The 18,834-nt window shown below is 56.5% G+C and overlaps 1 protein-coding gene across 1 annotated transcript; it reads left to right on the top strand.

The window, feature by feature from the left end:
• The first annotated feature begins 5,926 nt into the window (after positions 1 to 5,926).
• Positions 5,927 to 12,975, top strand: KLHL17 (kelch like family member 17). The gene is made up of 11 exons (XM_062507515.1): positions 5,927 to 6,137; positions 6,815 to 6,936; positions 7,286 to 7,507; positions 8,361 to 8,477; positions 8,937 to 9,150; positions 9,242 to 9,386; positions 9,748 to 9,915; positions 10,196 to 10,284; positions 11,061 to 11,134; positions 11,797 to 11,978; positions 12,747 to 12,975. Exons 1-11 carry the CDS (start codon positions 5,927 to 5,929, stop codon positions 12,973 to 12,975), a joined length of 1,773 nt encoding a protein of 590 aa, XP_062363499.1.
• Positions 12,976 to 18,834: the final 5,859 nt, after the last annotated feature.

Genomic DNA, 18,834 nt, shown 5'->3' with positions numbered 1-18,834 from the left:
TGCCAGCACAGACAGTGGCCATCTGCCCCTGTTCCCTCCAGCCTGGGTGTCTGGAGATGGAGTGGGAATCAAAGCAGGCATCCTCTGAAGGCCGAGGATCTGCTGGGGAGGCTGCTCTGGGTCTTTGCTGCATTTCAGGCTCAGCAGTTCCAAAATTCGAGCAGCCCCTCTGAAGTCCCGGTGCTGCCTCCTGGATCTGCTGGAACCCTGCCTCCAAATCCTGGGGCTGGGAGGCTTGAGAGGCTCCATCTGCTCTGCCTGGCTGCTGCAAACCATGCCTAAAGGATGTGGCTCCTCAGGGACAGGAATTCCAGCTCCTCCAGCTGCAATTCCCAGGGTCTGGGACCGGCTGGCCTTGGCAGGTCCCCGCTGTGCCAGTGAGCTCAAGGCCATGGTGTCACATGCTCCTCATAGCTCAGTGCTGGGGATGTGGCCTGTGCTGCTGCTTGCCAGAAGATGTGAGGGAATTCTTTTGTTTCCTGCTTTGGAAAGACTTTCCCACTGCTCCACAGAAGCTCAGAGCTTGTTCAGAGCAGAGAGGGGCTGGAGGAGGCTTTGGGAACCATCCCTGAATGGTGTGGGTGCCCTGGAAGGGCTGAGGTGATACCCACTGATGCCCACCTGGTTTGGAGAGGCAGCAGAATTATTTCAGTCCTGTCCATCTGTAAAAGATCTCCTCACCTGTTTGCAGCCAGCCGATCCCGAGTGCTTTTTCCTGCTTTCCCTGCTGCTGCTGCCTCATGTCATGGAGTTATCCTTCCCTTCAGAAGCCAAGTGGTGTCTCCTGCTGAGTCTGCCCAAATTCATCGCTGTCCTGTGACATCAGGGCACTGCTGGGCCACTCTGAGCTGGCACACTGTCACCTGGAGCCACCACAGCAGAGGGGTGAAGGGGATGGTCCCTCCTTGGACCAAGGATGCTGCAGAGAGGGAGATCTGAGAGCCAGGAGTGTGGCTGTGCTCAGGTCAGGCTGCGTCCCACGGCCTGAGCTCTCTCCCCTTGCGTTTAGCTGTCTGAAAAAACGAGCTGAGCGCAGAGATTTTGGCACAGCAGAGAGCAGGAGCTGCACGGGGATGGGCAGTGGCTGCCTGGGCAGGGCTGGTGCTCTGTGTGACGAGGTTTGGCACTCACTGCCTGTGCCATAAACCAGCACGGGATGGCATAGAGCTCCTCTGCCGTGGCTGCTGGGGACACTGGGAAGGGCAGCCAGGACGTGACCCACATTTCCAGCTCCTCTCAGAGCCACAGGGCTGGTTTTGCCCAGATTTTGCTGTGCTTTGTGCTGGACTGTGGGAGTCCCAGTGCAGCTGGGCGCCTCAAGGCAAGAATCCCTTTCCATTCTTTGTTTCTCCCTAACCTGGGAACTCAGCAGTCCAAACCTCCTTGTGAGGTTGACCCTCACAACCAATTACTTGAAAATGACCCAAATATTGGCGCAGATGCCTGGGAATCCCTCAACCATGGAATCTTGCTTGGAGCCGCAAAACACAGGAGACAAAAGCTGAGTTTGGAGGTGTCTGAAGGAAGAGCTGCTGCCCGTGGGAGGTGAGGAGAAGGTTGACATGAGGATGCCCTTCATCCCTCTGAGATATGAGAATATCCCAGGGCATTGAGCCTCTGCCTTGTGGTCCTCCCTCTCACTTTTTGGGGGTGACTTAGAGCGATTTGGAGCTTCCAAACAAGACTCCCCGGGAGTAACGAGGAGCGAGGCTTTAATTAGCAGAGACCTCCAGCCTGGTGTGGGCACCAGGGCCCACTGATGGCAGCCCAGGGAGAGGCTCTGCCGAGGTCAGTGTGCTGAGTGCCCTTCTTGCCTGGAGCCAGCACTGTCTCTGTGCCTGGAGCTGGCAAGTGAGTGCAGCTTTTCCCTGTCCTCCCCACCCCCTTGCCGAGGCTCCACATCCTCCCTGGCAGCTTGTCACTTCTCTGCAGATGTCTAGACAGGAGGATTCAGTGCGTGTCAGTTATGCCTAATTCATTTAAAAAAAAAAAAAAAGAAGAAAAAGGAAAAAAAAAAAGCCCCAACCCTCCTGGGAGCTGGAGGGATTCTCAGTCCTGCAGACTCAGCGCTGTCTGTGCTGCCCTGCCCTGCCTTGAGGCTCCCTGGCAGCAGATTCATTCCAAGGAGCTGCAGGAGCAGCAGGAGCTTGGCCAGGGAGGGCAGGGGCAGAGGGAATGGAGGAGAGGAGGTTAGGAGGGGTTTTTAGGGCTGGGCTGTGCTCCTTGGCCCCGCTGCTCTCCCTATTTGTGTGTTCTTGTGTCTTCACCGAGGGGTTCCATCTTCCCTGGTACTGCCAGCTCCCCAGTTCCTATCTCCTTCCTGAAGGCAGGGCTGGTTCCAGGAGGGACAGCTCCCTTGCTGCCACATTTCCATTCAAAATCTCGGCCCTGACCTCTGTAGAGGTTCAAAACTCAGCCATGGGGAGCGCTGAGGATCTGCAGCTCAGAGCATCCCCTGCTCCCGGAGCAGCTCCCTCCCTCTGAGCGCAGCCTGAGCACACAATGAACCCGATGTGAACGGGAGCTGCTGCTGCTGTCAGGGCCTGTCTGAGCTCCCTGGGTGCAGGCAGAGCCTGGCAAGGGCTCAGGAAGGACTGGACCCCAGAGCGCTTCATTTTCTGTGTCGGTGACACTGATGTGACACATCCTGGTGGGGACAACTGCCTGGAATCAGGGCCTGCCTTGCATCTGGGTCCTGGACAGGCACAGCTGAATGGTTCCCATCCTCTCTGCTTGTGTTTGTTGTGGGGAAGGGAGATGCAATTTATTTTGTGGTTGGCCCTCTGAAAGAAGGAATGGTTTGGGATGTCTGAGTTTGAGGGGTAAGGGCAGTGCAGGTGTGCTGTAGCTGTGGAAACAGCCCTGGCATTTGATTATTGATGAAAAAATGTGATCCTCTCCTTCCCCTGGGATCCAAGCTTTTGCTCCATCCCAGGGGGAGTTTGGCTGTGCCATTTTGGAAGGCACTGCTCTGGCTGCAGCCCTGGAAGGGAACCTGGCACCACCACGGTGCCACCTTGCAGACCTGGCTTGTGCTGCTGTGACACCCTGGGCTCGAGCCGAGTGCCAGCGAGGGCTTTGTGCCCTCTCCAAAGGCAGCACTTGTGTGGGATTCACCGAGCTGTGCACAAACAGCTGATTTTCCAGGAGGGAGGCACGCAGGGATGTGGCACAAAGGGCTGGGGACGCACGGAGGGGATGGATTTAAGGCTGAGTGCGTGTCAGACCTGAGGGCACGGGGGCTGTCCCCCGATCCCCTGTCCCCACCATCAGAGCAGCTGCACAGGATGTGTCCCTGCTGCCTCCCAGCCCTCCTGCCAGACACAAAATCCCCATCCAGGCTGTCAACAAAAAGCTATTCTCCATGGGGAAAGGGCAGGCTTGGAAGTTCTCCCTAGAGGATCCTCTGTTCCCTGTTTATTGCTCAGCACACTTCTTTTCACTCCCAGCAAAATATGTTTTTTTTGTGCGGAGAGAACAGGCCTCCCTTTGGGCAGGGATCATTTGCATTAATTAACAGAGCTGTTATGCATGGCCACGCTCTGGCGCAGAGAAGCCAAACAAACGCCTCTTTTTTTTTTTGGCTTTTTTTTTTTTTTTTTTTTTTTTTTTTTTTTTGTGCCATAACCTCAGAGTTATTCCAAGGGAGGCAGCACATCCGTCCCAGCCCGTGGGGACACGTGCACTGCTGCTGCTGCCCACAAACGTGGGCTTGTGCTTCCCCCTCTGGAGCTCTGGACACTGCTCCACTGTCTCCTGTGGTGCAGGCAGTGTTCCCCATTAATTACATCCCACAGACCCTCATTTCCTGGGAATGAAGTTTGAACAAGGAAATGAGGAATATTTAGAGCTGCCAGCGAGGTGGGGAGTTGAGCACAGGGAGCAGCACTGGGGTGTTCCATCCCTTTTTCCATACTGGTTTTGTTCTGATCCCTTAAAGCAGAAGAGCTCTGGTGGGAACAAGTTCTTGGGAGGGGTCAGTGGCACTGAAGAGGGGACAGTGGCACTAAAGAGGGGACAGTGGGGACTGTACCCACTGCAAGGGCTTCAACCAGCCCCGTGCCAGGGCTCTGGGAGGGTGACACCGTCCCATGGGGCTGGTGGCAGGGTGAGCAGCTCCTCTGGGAGGCTGGAGCCAAAAAAATCACCAAGCACAGCTGGCTTGGGCTGCCAGGACTGTCCCCTGGCTTGGGGACACCCACGGAGCCCAGTGGCAGTGCAGTGGCCGGGGTGGCACCTCCCTGCTGCGCTGTGTCAGAGGCTGGGTGACAGCGTGGTGGTGTCACCCAGGATGGGTGGCACAGCCCTGTGCCATCCCTGGAGAGGTGTGCAGGGAGAGGGCACTGAGCTCTGCCTCCTGCCCGTGGGGGTCACTGCGAGGGAGGACAGAGAACAGTGTCACCCTTGTCACTCGCCCAGGGCCATGCCGTGACTCGTGGCGGGGCTGGAAGGGAGCCCAGCGCTTCCAACTTTTTGGAAACCTCCACCCTGCCGTGCCCTCTGGGTGCTGCCCCAGCGTGCCAGACCCTTCCTCACAAATCTCCCAGGAGTGGCAATGCCACTGTCCCCAGCTCTGCCCTGCTCTGTCCCCACCAAGCCCTGCCCCTGCTGTGGAGCCAGGAGCTCCTGTCCCTCCCTCCCAGCCCCCTGGAGGGACAGGAGGGAGCTCTGGAGGAGGGACATGACTGAAATACTGATGGGGACAACTGTGCTCAGCAGGGATGACACAGAGAAACCAGCCCAGGCAGAGCAGAACCCTGGGGCTTGCAGCTGGGGATGGGGATAGAGGTGGGGAGGCTCTGGGAAAGGAGCTCTGGAGCTGAACCCTGACCCTCTGGAGCCCAGGTAGGGATGCTAATAACAAAAATCCTCCTTTCTGTGGGCATCTCATCCAGCAGATGTGAGTTAGGAGATATGGGCTGTCCTGGGGTGCTGCAGCTCCCCAAAGTGGGATGTTGGAGGACAAGACCACACTCCTGGGCCCTTCCTTCTGCCGTGGGCACGGTGACATCCTGCTATCCCTGCTGGAAAGCACCAGCAGGCCCTGCTGCCTCTGCCCCTGAGCCCTCCCCTGCCAGGGAGAGCAGCAATCTCGTAGCACTCCCGGGTGATGCAAATAGAAAAGGGCATGGCAGGCTTCTCCCCACGCAGGAAACATGTTTATTCATCTTTCCTTTCCTCCCCCAGACTCTCGTACGTGCTACAACTGCTCTTCAAAAAGGGAAGAGCTGGCTGCATCCGTGGCTGAGCAGGCACAGGATGCTGGGCTGCTATTTTTAGGCTCAGCAGGGCTGATGTGGAGGTGTGCGAGGAGAGGGAGGCTGAGGGGATTCTCTCGCCGCAGGGATGCGGGGGCAGCTCGGTTTTGATTCAAGCTGCCTTTTTCCCTGCTGCTGCCTCCCCCTCCTTCCTCCTGCTGCTCAGTCATCCCCTCGCCATCCCTGGCTCTCTAGCACAGAGGCAGCCAAAGGCCTTTCGGAGCAGCCTGGATGCAAACAGCACCAGGGGGAGGAAATCTCTGCGTGAATAAATGTTCCTTGAATCAGGCAGGTTTTGTTTTCCTAGAATCACAGAATGGTTTGGGTTGAGAGGGACTGTAAAAATCCTCTGGTTCCATGGGCAGGGATGGTTTCCACTATCCCAGGGTGCTCTGAGCTCCATCCAGCCTGGCCTGGGACGCTTCCAGTGATCCAGGGGCAGCCACAGCTTCTCTGGGAAATCCATTCCACCCTCCCAGAAGGAAGAATTGAACCTGAATTTCCCCTCTTTGAACCAAGTGACATTTCCCCACCAGGGTCGCTCTCAGCTCAAACACAGGGTGTTTGAGCACGGGGACCACACAGAACTAAAACCTGCTTAACCCTTTGCTTTCCCCCACTCCAGAGGCGGTGGGAAGGGACACCCCCCTTCCCTGCCCACCACAGCCATGGAGGGGGGTGTGCAGCTCCTGAACCGTGACGGGCACAGCATCTCTCACAACTCCAAGCGTCACTACCACGATGCCTTCGTGTGCATGAACCGCATGCGGCAGCGGGGGCTGCTCTGCGACATCGTCCTGCACGTGGCCGCCAAGGAGATCAAGGCCCACAAGGTGGTGCTGGCATCGTGCAGCCCCTACTTCCACGCCATGTTCACAAGCAAGTAGAGTCCTCTGTTCCCCGGGGACAGTCTCACAGCCCTCCCCTCTCCAAATCCTTTCCCTGCTCTCACTGCCCTGCCCTTTCGTGTTTCATTTCTGTGAGTGAGAGCTGGGATATTCCTCATTTCACTGCCTTCCCCGAATCCCTTTTGATCCTGGTGTTCTCCTGCTGCACAAGATCCTGTCCCCCATCCTGCAGATCTGGCTCTCAATCCCTGGAGCTGGGCAGGAAACCTTCCAAAAACGAACCACTTGTTCCATGCCTGGTTAAATCCTCCATTTCACTCCCTTCCTTTATTCCCTTTGCCCTCAGCTCCTTGCTCAGGGATCCTGATGCCCTTTCTGCTGTCCTGGCCCCCAGTTCCTCCAGCTTCTCCTTGCTAAGAGCTGGGCAGAAAACCTCCCTGGGCTGTGGTGTGGAGGTGGATGAAGCTCATTCCATGCCTGGTTAAATCCTCCATTTCACTCCCTTCCTTTATTCCCTTTGCCCTCAGCCCCCTGCACAGGATCCTGGTGTTCCTCCTCCAGTCCTGGTCCCCATTCCCTAGAGCTGGATAGAAAACCTCCCTGGGCTGGGGATGCAGAAGTGGATGCAGCTCATTCTATGCATCCTCCTGTGGGGAAACAGCCCTGCTTGGATGGGGGATTGTTCATTTTTTGTGTCCTTTGCCCCAGATGAGATGAGTGAGAGCCGCCAGACCCATGTGACACTGCATGACATCGACCCCCAGGCTCTGGAGCAGCTGGTGCAGTATGCCTACACAGCTGAGATCGTGGTGGGAGAGGGGAATGTGCAGGTAGGAGCTTTTCCCCAAATCCCCCTTCTCCACAAAGCTGTTCTGTCCCACATTTGCCTCCTGGGGACTCCTCTCTCCTCCTGCTCAGTGCTGCCAGCTGTTCCTGTGCTGGCAGCTGGATCTGGCAGTGGTCAGAGAGTTTAGCTGCTTCCCTTCCCAGGGTGTTCCAGGTGTCCTTCCCAGCTGTTCTTTACCTTAGAAACCAGGAGTGCTCTGTCATTTCTGTGCTTCTGTGCCTGGAGGTGCTCACCAAACCCGCTCTGCTCGTGCCTCGCAGTGGGACAAGGGTGAAAAATCATTTCTTTGCTCTGGAAACTCCCTTTTCCCCCATTCTTTTCTACTGTGCCAGACCCTTCTTCCTGCTGCCAGCCTGCTTCAGCTCAATGGTGTGCGGGATGCTTGCTGCAAGTTCCTGCTCAGCCAGCTCGACCCCTCCAACTGCCTGGGCATCCGGGGCTTTGCTGACACCCACTCCTGCAGTGACCTCCTCAAGTCTGCCCACAAGTACGTCCTCCAGCACTTCGTGGAGGTGTCCAAGACAGAGGAGTTCATGTTGCTGCCCCTTAAACAGGTGAGGCCTCACTGGCAGTGTGGAGGTCTGGGTGTAGCAAAGCTTTTCCTGCTCTGTCTGTGAAGGAAAAGCCCAAGAGGGGGACAGGGTTTGGCAGGGACTTGTACCCAGGTTCTGGGCTTTGGCCCCACTCTGTTCAATTTGTGGGAAGAGCTCTGTCAGCTTGAACCCCATGGGAAATAAGGATAGCAGGGTAGGAAAGGGGGTAATTTTGGCCACTGGTGCTTGCCAGGTGAGCTCTGAACACACTGCCCTGACTCTGGGAGCACAGCCCAGGGAATGGGTGCTGGCTGCCCTGGGCACGTGGCTGGGATGTTTAAATCAGCTCAGATAATGTTTCTTTGTGGTCATCATGTGGTGCAAATGTGGCCCGTGGCTCGTCTCCCCGGGCAGCAGCAATTCCCAGTCCTTGCCCTGTGTGTCCCTCAGCAGGATCACACACCTCCACCTATTCCCGGGCCAGTGGCAATGAGAGGAGGGTGTGACAATCTCACAGCTCCCCCTGCTGCAGCTCTGCAGCCCTTGGCAGGTGAAGGGACAGTCCTGGGAGCAGCCAGGGCTCCTGGGTCTGTCCCAGGAAATACGGAAGGGACAAATGCCAGCAGAGCCATCTCCCTGATGGCAGGGACATTGCAGCAGCCTCGGCCACAGGGTGGAGGAAGAGCCAGGGAGAATGGTCAGAGATGTCCCCACAAAGCTGCACCTCTGCTTTTGGGGCACCCAGTTGCTGTTTGGACCCCCCAGGCATGTGCAGGAGGCAGAGCTCTGCTGTTCCACGTGCTGGGAGCTGGGAATATCTCCTTTCCTCCCACTCCACACCAACCTGCACTGCCCTCCCCACCCCACCCTGCAGGTGCTGGACCTCATTTCCAGCGACAGCCTCAACGTGCCCTCGGAGGAGGAGGTGTACAGGGCTGTGCTCAGCTGGGTCAAACACGACGTGGACAGCAGGAGACAGCACGTGCCCAGGGTGAGAGTGCTGGGAGGGGGGGAAAGTGCTGGGAATGGGGAGGGAGTGCTGGGAAGGGGCTGAGAGTGTGCTGGGAATGAGGTGAGAGTGCTGGGAGGGGTGTCTGGTTCTGCCCGCAGCTCTGAGTGCTTGGGCTGGGTGGGCACACGGCTGGAGGAAGCTGCAGGACAGGGCAAGAACAGCAGGTCCCTGTCCTACTACTTCCAGTCCAGGCTGGAAAAGACCTCAAATCCCATCTCATTCCCTCCGTGCCATGGGCAGGGACACCTTTCACTATCCCAGCTCTCTCCAACTTGGCCTCAAACACTTCCAGGGATGGAGCAACCCCAAGGCAACCTGTACCAGGGTCCCACCACCCTCAGAGTGTAGAGTTTCTCCCTGATCCCTGACCTCAACGTATCCCCTTTTAGTTTAACCCTTTCCCCACATCCCCAAGGCTTGCTCTGCTGTCCCCCCCAGCTCATGAAGTGCGTGCGGCTGCCTCTGCTCAGCCGGGATTTCCTCATGAGCAACGTGGACACGGAGCTGCTGGTGCGGCACCACTCGGAGTGCAAGGACCTGCTGATCGAGGCCCTCAAGTACCACCTGATGCCCGAGCAGAGAGGGGTCCTGAGCAACAGCCGGACGCGGCCGCGGCGCTGCGAGGGGGCCAGCACCGTGCTCTTCGCTGTGGGTAAGGCCCTGCCGCCCCTCTAGCCCCCAAATCCCAGCCCTATCCTGAATTATTTTTTTTGGGGGGGGCTGTGTTTGCTCCCTCGGAGCAGGTGGAGGGAGCCTGTTTGCCATCCACGGGGACTGCGAGGCCTACGACACGCGCACGGACCGCTGGCACATGGTGGCCTCCATGTCCACGCGCAGGGCCCGCGTGGGCGTCGCGGCCATTGGCAACAAGCTCTACGCCGTGGGAGGGTAAGGGGGAACGGGATGGGGCAGGGAGCAGCTGGGGAGGGTGTTGCTGTGGTCAGCAGGGCCTGCTGGAGTCAGCGTGGCCCCAGTCTCTGGGGTAGCCATGGGAAAGTTTCTTCTTTGCTCTGTGCAGGATCATTCTGCCTCCTGGACTGGGGTATTTCCCTCTTATTTTATTTAGAATTCACGAGTGGTTTGGGTTGGAAGCTTAAAGCTCATTTCATCCCATTCACCTGGCATGGGCAGGGGCACCTTCCACCATCCCAGCTTGCTCCAAACCCTATCCAGCCTGGGCACTTCCAGGGATCCAGGGGCAGCCGTAGCTTCTCTCTGAGCAGCCTCTTGTCCCCTTCTCTCCCTGCAGCTACGATGGGACCTCTGACCTGGCCACAGTGGAGTCCTATGACCCTGTCACCAACTCCTGGCAGCCCGAGGTGTCCATGGGCACCAGGAGGAGCTGCCTGGGTGTGGCAGCCCTTCATGGGCTCCTCTATGCTGCTGGGGGGTACGATGGGGCCTCGTGCCTCAACAGGTAGGGATTGCCTTGCTCCAGCCCTCCCTGCTCCTGCATGCACTGTCCTTGGAGCTGGCAGCCCTGCTCCTGCCCCTTCTGTAGGTGTTTTGCAACTCAGCTCCTTCTTCCAGTGGAAAATCCCTCACTTTGTAGCCCCAACAGAACCCAGCCTGTGTCAGCTCCTCCCTCTGTTCCCCTGTCTATCCCCATCTCCCTTGGGAGCTGCCCCTGTCCAAGAGCTCTGACCTGGGCTTTTCCAGTGTCCCACCTTTTGTCCCTGTGTCCCTGCCTGCTGCAGTGCAGAGAGGTACGACCCCCTGACAGGCACCTGGACCTCCATCGCTGCCATGAGCACCCGCAGACGCTACGTCCGTGTGGCCACGCTAGGTGGGTGCTGCCAGGGGGCTGGGGGGGTCCTGGGCAGGCTCTGCTGCACTTCTGGGGCTTCTTTCTGCTGTTCTGTCCCAGTTCCTGCCCCCTCTGCCACGTCCTGATGTGCTCCCTTCTCAGCCTCGCAATAACTGGGGTTTGTCATGCACTGGAGGCAGCTCCCACAAATTGTTCCCTTCCAGTTTGGGGTGAAGGGCTGCCTGTGGGTGATCACCTGTGGCTGGAAAGGAAGGGACAGCCTTATTCACTGTGAGAGGAGGGCAATCCTTTCAGTGATGATCCCAGCCCTATTCTCACTTCAGGTGGATCTCCCTGGGTATGCTTCCCACCTGTCCCAGTGTCCCCATGCCTGTCCCCTGCCCTGCTCTCTGCTCTCAGCTCTCGCTGCTGACTCAGAGCTCCCCTCCCCTCCATCCCCAGCTCCTCCTGAGCCTGCCACAGCCGATCCTGGCATTCCCCTGCTCCAGCCTCCTCCTCGAAAAATACCCCGGGGCTCCGGCAGGGAGCACTGGCAGCTCCGTAAGGAGGAGGTCAAGAAGCAGCAGAAGGAGCTCTCTGGGAAGCTTTGTCGAGGAGCTGCCTGATGAATATTTCACACCACTGCTGCTGGAAGGGGAGGGAGCCGGGCTGGGAGGAGCTGCATGGGGCAGGGGGGGCTCAGACTGAACCTGTGTGGGCACCTCCAGAGTGGTACCTGTGAAGTTCTGGGGGGCTGTGCTGGGACAGGGATGTGTCTTTAGCTCATCCCTGTGCTTCTGTGGCTGTCTTTGCAGAAGGCAACCTCTATGCAGTTGGGGGCTACGACAGCTCATCACACTTAGCCACGGTGGAGAAGTATGAGCCCCAGGTAAATCTGGGAGATTTGGGTGACTCTTCTGCTTCTCCCCTCTTCAGGGGTGCCTGGAAGGCACCCACCCTGCATGGCGGTGAGGTGAGGTCAGGTGAGGTCAGGTGAGGTGGATCAGCAGGGACAGGGTGCAATCCTGAGCAAAGTGACCTGTGAGGTTTTGGCCACCAGAACAACCTCTGTCCCCAGTGCCTGTAGTTCTGTAGGGATCCCATCCATGCCCTGAGCTGTTCCCAGTTCCAGCTGAGCTCCTGATGACTGCACACCCAGCCTGGGGAGTGTGGCAGGCTGGGGACACGTGCTATGCCCAGGGACACACAGCCCTGCTCCAGCAGGGTCGGTGGCTGCAGGAAGATCAGAGGGAAGGTCCTGGAGGCTTTTCCTGAGCTGCAAAGGCCAAGCTGCACTCACACAGATTGGAAATAGATCCAGCTCAACCCCTGTGGCAGGGCTGGCATTCAGCTGGGACACAACTGGGATCTCTGTGCCCCTGGGGTGGCTCCTGCTGCTCTGCCGAGCCAGCAGAGATTCCTCCTGTGGGAGAGGGCAGGAAAGATCTGAGGTCCCCCCAAAAGAGTTTTTGTGTGTGGTCAGAGCAGGACTGAGCTGGCAGGGATGTGTGGGAGATGCCCTGTGGATGCTGATGTGTTCCCTGTCCCCAGATCAACACCTGGAGCCCCATTGCCAACATGCTGAGCCGCAGGAGCAGCGCGGGCGTGGCCGTGCTCGAGGGGATGCTCTACGTGGCTGGTGGCAATGATGGCACCAGTTGCCTTAACTCTGTGGAGCGTTACAACCCCAAATCCAACACCTGGGAGAGCGTGGCCCCCATGAACATCCGCAGGTAAGGGGGGCTGAGCCCCCTCTGCAGCCTCAGCTGCTGCAGCAGGAGCGGGGATCCCACCTGGCTGTGCCTTGCAAACCGTAAAACACAGGCACATCAGGGGGGTTTAGGGTTTGTGACTGGCTCACCACGCTCCTGCTGTGCCAGCAGGGGTTGGAGGGTGTGCCAGGAGGGCACAGCAGGGATGTTCTGCAAAGGGATTTGTCCCCAGCAGTTTGTGTGACTGTAAAGAACCAGATGCTGCTCGGCTGTGGGAGCAATTAAGGCTTGCAAGGATTTGGGGCTCAGAGGGTTTGGTATTTGATGAAGTTTGGTATTTGATGGGGTTTGGTATTTGATAGGGTTTGGTATTTGATGGGCTTTGTTATTTGATGAGGCTTAGTATTTGAGGGGATTTGGTATTTGATGAAGTTTGGTATTTGATGAAGTTTGGTATTTGATGGAATTGGTATTTGATGACATTTGGTATTTGATGGGGTTTGGTATTTGATGGGCTTTGTTATTTGATGAAGCTTAGTATTTGAGGGGATTTGGTATTTGATGGGGTTTGGCATTTGATGGGGTTTGGTATTTGATGGGGTTTGGACAAGAGTGCCAGAGTGAAATGGGGAGATCTGTGGCTCCGTGCTGCGCTCTCTGTTTGTTCCCCCACAGTTCATTTTCAGGGGGTGTTTATGGGGTGCCGGAGCTCTGGGCAGCTCTCTGCAGTGCTGAGCTCCCCCCACACCTCCCAGCCTCACCCCTGTGATCTCTGCACTGTCCTTCCAGGAGCACCCACGACCTAGTGGCCATGGACGGGTGGCTTTACGCCGTGGGTGGCAACGATGGCAGCTCCAGCCTGAACTCCATCGAGAAGTACAACCCCCGCACCAACAAGTGGGTGGCAGCCTCGTGCATGTTCACCCGCCGGAGCAGCGTGGGGGTGGCCGTGCTGGAGCTCCTCAACTTCCCCCCACCCTCCTCACCCACCCTCTCGGTGTCCTCCACGAGCCTTTGACACCGAGCCCGGCCGTGCCTCAGCCCCGGGGGCCAGCGCTGGCAGCTGAGCGGGGAGCACAGACCCCACAGACCCCACAGATCTCCTGGGGGGCTCTGGGGACACCTATGGGGACACCAAATGTGCTTCCAGGGCCGGCCCTTCCCAGAGTGGGCTCTCCCTATGGACAGACTCATCCAGCACCACCCCCCACCCCCCCCCCCCCCCCCCAAAACAAAAAGCTCTTTTGGGCAGGGGGAACTCAAACCATTGCTGCTTCTGGGATTGCTGCGCTCCGGCCCTGCCATCGGGCACTGCCAGCCCTGCGGTGGCCCTGGGGACATGGCCAGTGTGCCACCCCGCTCCTCTGAATGTCACTGTAGCCAAACTCAGCCCCAGGCTGTGTGCACTGCTCTGGGGCCGCTGCCTGGCTCTGAGGGTGTCTCTTTGATGCCTTAACCACGCCAAGAGAAGAAGCCCAGCCCAGGCACGGCCCTGCAGGATGGGGAGGGTCAGAGGCAAAGCTGGATGCAGCATCCTGACCCCTCCTGTGCTCCCCTGACCCACTGAGGTGCCACTCCCGGGGAGTGCCCAGCCGGGCAGGTGGCCAGGGGACCTTGGTGCCATCGCTGCCGTGTCTGGCCCAGGCTCCAGGGCTGGGACTTTCTGCACGTGGTCCTGGAATGGCCTGGCCTGTTTGCTGTTCCCCTCTCTGCAAAGCAGACTCTGGGTTTGTGGGAAGGAATCGGTTCTTGGAAAAAGAACAGTCCAGCCTTCTGAAAGAGGAGGATTGCCTGGCATTACTTTGTTGGGTATTAATTTTTTTTATTTGCCTTTTTTTATTTGAACGCTAATATGACTTCATATCCCTTTATTTTTTACACTGCCCTGGTATGCCCCATCCCCTCTGCTCTTGAGGCAGCAGGAGGGATGCAGTTCCTTTTCTCATTACTTGAGGAGATGATTCCTGTGCCCTGGAAGAAGTTCTCTGTGGATGGGTGGGGTGTGTGCGTGTATGAGATGCCAAAAGCAGTGCAGGAGGGACCATCCCCAATTAGCAACTCCCTGACAATTAAGCAACCACTCTAATGAGCTAGATGTTGGATAAATTAGCACTGTAAGGCCTGTCCTGGAGGCAGGGCCCCGTGGTGTGCTGTTTTCAGGGTGTGTTCTGTGTGTGAGCTGAGGCACAGGTCAGGTGCTCTCCGTGCCACAGACTCAACCACTGGTACCTCAATCGTGTTCAAATGTAGCATTGGAAATCTGCTCCAGCTGTTTGCAACTCATTCCTTTTCCCTTTCTCCTTTCCCCCCTCCCCACTCCCCGGTTCTCACTCACAGAGCTTAGATTCCACTCGTGTGGTACTTGTGGGACTGAATTTCGAGTAGCAAGAGATTTCTCCTTTTTTGGGGGGGGTGAGAGAAGAGTTTAAAATGAGACAGGGACTCCCCAACTTTCAGATCCTTTTCTTGGCAGTCTGATTTTCCCTGACAGGTGCCTGCAGGTTTTCCAAGCCCACTCACAGTGCCTCACGTTGTACACCTAGAATTCCCAGCAGCTTCTGAAAACCAGGGCTGCTTCCCCCTCCGGCCTCTCCTCAAGGACAGTGTGAGCTTCTCAGTCTGAGGAGCCTTTTTGGCTTTTGGAACAGGCTCTAAATCTTCTTTTTGTCCCCTTCTCACTGCCCCAGCCTGTCACAGCTCAGCAGCTCTCCTGTTTCCCTGTCCTGCAGAGGACCCTGTGAGTGTCCAGGCTCTGCAGTTGTCTCCTGGCCCACGTGAGCTGCCCCAGGAAGGTCAGAGGAATCTGCTTTGTTCAAAAAAAAAAAGATGAAATCAGTGAGATCTGCTCTGTTTTGTGCATGTGTTTCTACCCGAGCGAGCTCTCAACCCTTTCCATCCCATTCCTGTAACCAAGGTCAGGATTTCCCTCTCCTGCTGGGCTCACATCAGGGTGTCCCTGGCTTTGGGGTTAGCCCAAAAGCCCCATGGAGAGGTGGAAGGGGCTGGTGCTGGGCTTGGTCCGAAGTGCTGAGGAGTTCAGGAGAAGCCAGGAACGAAGGGGAAGTGGAGCCCAGGCAGGAGCTGCAGTGCAGGGGTGAAACAGGGCTGGTTTCAAGCAGGGAATGAGATGTGGCAGTGGCTCAGCCTCTGCTCCAGCTGGGGCTGCTGCACAGGGGCGAGGGATCTGTGCCTTGGGAGCAAAACCTGAGGGAAGGGAGAAATGCAGCAGCTGAGGAGAATTTTGGTGCCACGTGCCCTCGGCCTCCATGTGAACCTTCAGTGGTCACACTGCAGATGTGTGGTGCTCCCTGAGCAGCAGGGACAGGGACAGGGGGACTCCTGTGCCCCCTGGCTGGGTCCTGAGCAATATCCCACTGAGCCTGAGCCATGGAAACCCAGCAAGGAGGAGCATCTTGTCTCTGCTGCCCCAACTATGCAGGTGCTCCCTGCATGCCTGCACCCGAGGGAGGAGGAAGGAAAGGGCAAAACAATTCCCCAGAAATTCCCTAGCATCTTTTGGGGGGTCCCGAACCCCCCCCCCTCCCCCCCGACCCACACTGTGTGGACACGAGGTGTCAGCATCTGCCCTGGGAGATTGTGCCAGGGTGGGATTGCTCCTGGTGCTGCACGTCCCCTGCCGAGGAAGAGGAGGAGGAGGAGGAGAGCTCGGAGGGGACGCGTGTCTGTGTCTGTCTGTCTGTCTGTCTGTCTGTGCATAGCAACCCTGTCTGAGGGGAGGAGAACAACTCTGTGTGTGGCTTCCCTGCCAGTTTTAGTCCGTGGTGTCTCACCCGAGGTGTTCCTTGTCTGAATTCCCAGTGGAGCAGCGTCCCCGAGCCCGGGGGCTCCGGCTCTGGGGGATTTTCCCAGCAGGGCCAGGCAGGAGCCCCTGCCCTGATTTGGGGGCAGAGGCTCCCTTGGCCTCCCTGCTGGGCACACCTGGTCTAGATCCATGTCCAAGCGTTGTCACTTTGATTTCTCTGTAATTTATCCCACTTTATTTATGTGGAACTCTGTTTCTCTGAATTTTTTGCACTACGTGGGACTGGGGAGGGGATCCAAGCAATAGAAGCCAACGTGTACAATAAATAAAGACATTTTCTTGGATACTGGATCCTGCTTCGTGCATCCTTCCTTGGCTGCCTCCTGGGGCTGCTCCCTGCTTTCCAGGGAAGGGGAAGGGGAAGGACCCTCAGGCAGAGTTTCACTGCTCTGCATCTGCCTGAGCAGCTGGGAGAGCTCCAGGTTGTGCCAGGGGAGGGTTTGGGATGGAGATCAGAGAAAGGTTCTTCCCCCAGAGGCTGTTTGGGCACGGAACAGGCTCCCCAGGCAAGGGGTCCCAGAGCTCCAGGAGCATTTGGACAGTGCTCTAAGGGACAGGGTGGGGTTCCTGGGGTGTCTGGGCAGGACCTGAGGTTGAACTCGGATCTAGTGGATCCCTTCTGCCTTGGGATGTGATTCTATGAGATCTCATCTGCCTGGGGGTCACTGCTCCTGGCTTTGAGCTGCTGGGGGTGTTGGTAGAGGAGGCCAGAGGGGCCCAAACCACTTTGGAAGGCTCTGCTGTGGCACAGCTGAGCTAAAAGGAGGAGTTTTTTTATACCAAATCCCAGTCCCAGGCTCTGCTGAGGGTGTTGGGGGGCTGGGTGGGTGTGGGGGGTTTTGTATTCCCAGCAGGAATTTGGTGCTGGGAGTGTCCCCACTGTGTCACCCTTCCCCTTGTCCCAGGACAGAGGTGCTGCTGATGCTGGACACCTCTGGGAAAAGCCCCAGAGGCTGCAGAGCCAGGCTGATTTACACCTCTCCTGCCATCAAACCCAGTTTGGCCTCCCCAGAGCTCCCAGTGCTGCTGACAGCTTTCCCTGCAGCGGGAGGGAGACCCAGAGGAGGAACCTTGTGCTGCCCTTTCATACTTCCAAACTTTCTAATGTGAATTCTATTTTTTCAACCAGAGCATTCAAGTTTTGTGTTTACTTTTTCCGCTCTCAGCCCATCCCTGTGACCTGGGCACAGGCAGAGCTGGCCCCATCCTGCCCGGGGAGGGAATGCTGAGCCCTTTTTCATGGAGCAGGGAATGAAGGAGCAGCAGGAGCTGCCTGGCACCAGCCCTGGGGCCCGAGGGGGAGCAGGAATGCCTGGCCTGGCTGCAGCCCCTCATGTCCCCTGCTCCTTCTTTGCCTCCTATAAATAACTGCTGAGTCTTCCTGGAGTCCAGGGACTGCTTCCCTCCAGTTCAGGCTCTCCTGGAAGCAGAACCACAGGCTCTAGGAGAGCTTTGTGCCCTCAAGCTGGTGACTGGCTTGTTCTCAGCCGCTGGTGCCACCTGGCCCTGCCAGCCCTGGTGGTGTCACTGCTGTCCCAGTGAGCAAACAGGACCTGTGACAGCAGCAGCAGCAGCAGCTGTGCCCCTGCTCTGAGCTGGGAGGTTTTATTTAGGAACAGCACGGTTGTGGTCACGGCCTGAGCGTGTTAGCCACGGCTCTGAGCAGGAATCAAATCACGTTTTTCCTGCACAAAACACAGCTGGGGCTGTTTGCTGAAATGTCTGAGCTCGGCCAGGAGATGCTGGAGCTGCTGCTGCCTTGTTCACTGCCATGAAAATCAGGGAATTCGTGGTGGGGGCCCTCCAGAGGGGTGTCCTGGTGCTTTGCTGGGCTAGGAAGGGTTAATGGATTCTGGACAGAAAGGGGAGGGGGATAAAGGAGCTGCTTTTAAAGGCCAGAGATGGGGAGAAATTTTATGGCGCATCCAGTTCTCAGCTGCTCTCTCCTGGTGAGGGTGGCCTGACCGTGCAATCCATTTTTGGGGAATATTTTGTTACTGCAGGGGTAAAACACAAACAGGAACAATCCAACCCCAGCTGGATTCCAGCACATTCTCCAAGAAAACCTCTCAGAGTCCTCCTAAAATAACGTGGATTTGTCACATCACATCCTTTATGGTGCTTCTTGTGTTATTTATATTCACTAAATCTGATTTCTTTTCAAACGTGCCATCAATTCAATTAGTTTGACAAGACCTGATTTCCACAGCCGTGTGTTGATTTGTATCAATTTTATTCTCCTGTAATTCTCAAAGTTAATCCAACTCCTTCACAGCTGTTGCATCATTTTCCCAGGAATTGCTGTCAACTGGCAACCCCATAATTACCGGGCTGGTTTTTTACCCATGGAAACACTGATATCCCTGTTAAATTATGCAATTTCTTTGCAAATTCCGTGGTCCTGCAAGACTGAACTACAACAGCAACCCAAGCCCTTTGTGTTCAGCTCTTTCAAACTTTCTGACATGAATTCTCCCTAGTTTTTGATCCAGAGCATTCAAGTTTTGAAAATGAAAAGAGTTTCTCGTTTCCTATGGCTGTAATTTCTGGAGGGTGTTATTCAACACAGAAATACTGAGTCTGCATTTACCTTTTGTCATTAACTTCTCATTTTTATTGTTTATATTTCCATGCAGTGAGGCACTCACAGCATGGTCAGAAATCTTCAGTTTGCTTCCTTTAAAAGCGTTTCTTCTACAAACATTCCTTTTTTTTTTCTGCTATGCAAATTTCCTTTGCTTCCTTGATCCATTCTCCATCATTCCTAGATTTTGATTAGTGTCCCTGTTTGATACCTGTTTTCCCCTCTGCCCATTTATTTTGGACAGGGGATCCCCCAGGGAATTTGGGGTGAAAGAGAGGGAATCTCTCAGGGAATTTGGAGTAAAGAGAGGGAATCCCTCAGGGAATTTGGAGTAAAGAGAGGGGGAATCCCTCTGGGAATTTGGGGTAAAAGAGAGGGGATCTCTTGGGGAGTTTGGGATAAAATATTTATTTTTTGTATCTTTGATCCCTCCGGGAACGGGGCAGCCTTTGGAGCCCTCCAACCACGGC

This window comes from Cinclus cinclus, chromosome 23, assembly GCF_963662255.1.
Source record: "Cinclus cinclus chromosome 23, bCinCin1.1, whole genome shotgun sequence".
NCBI classification, from domain to species: Eukaryota; Metazoa; Chordata; class Aves; order Passeriformes; family Cinclidae; genus Cinclus; species Cinclus cinclus.
The sequence above is the reverse complement of the archived record's forward strand: the minus strand, read 5'-3'. Positions and strand labels throughout refer to the sequence as shown.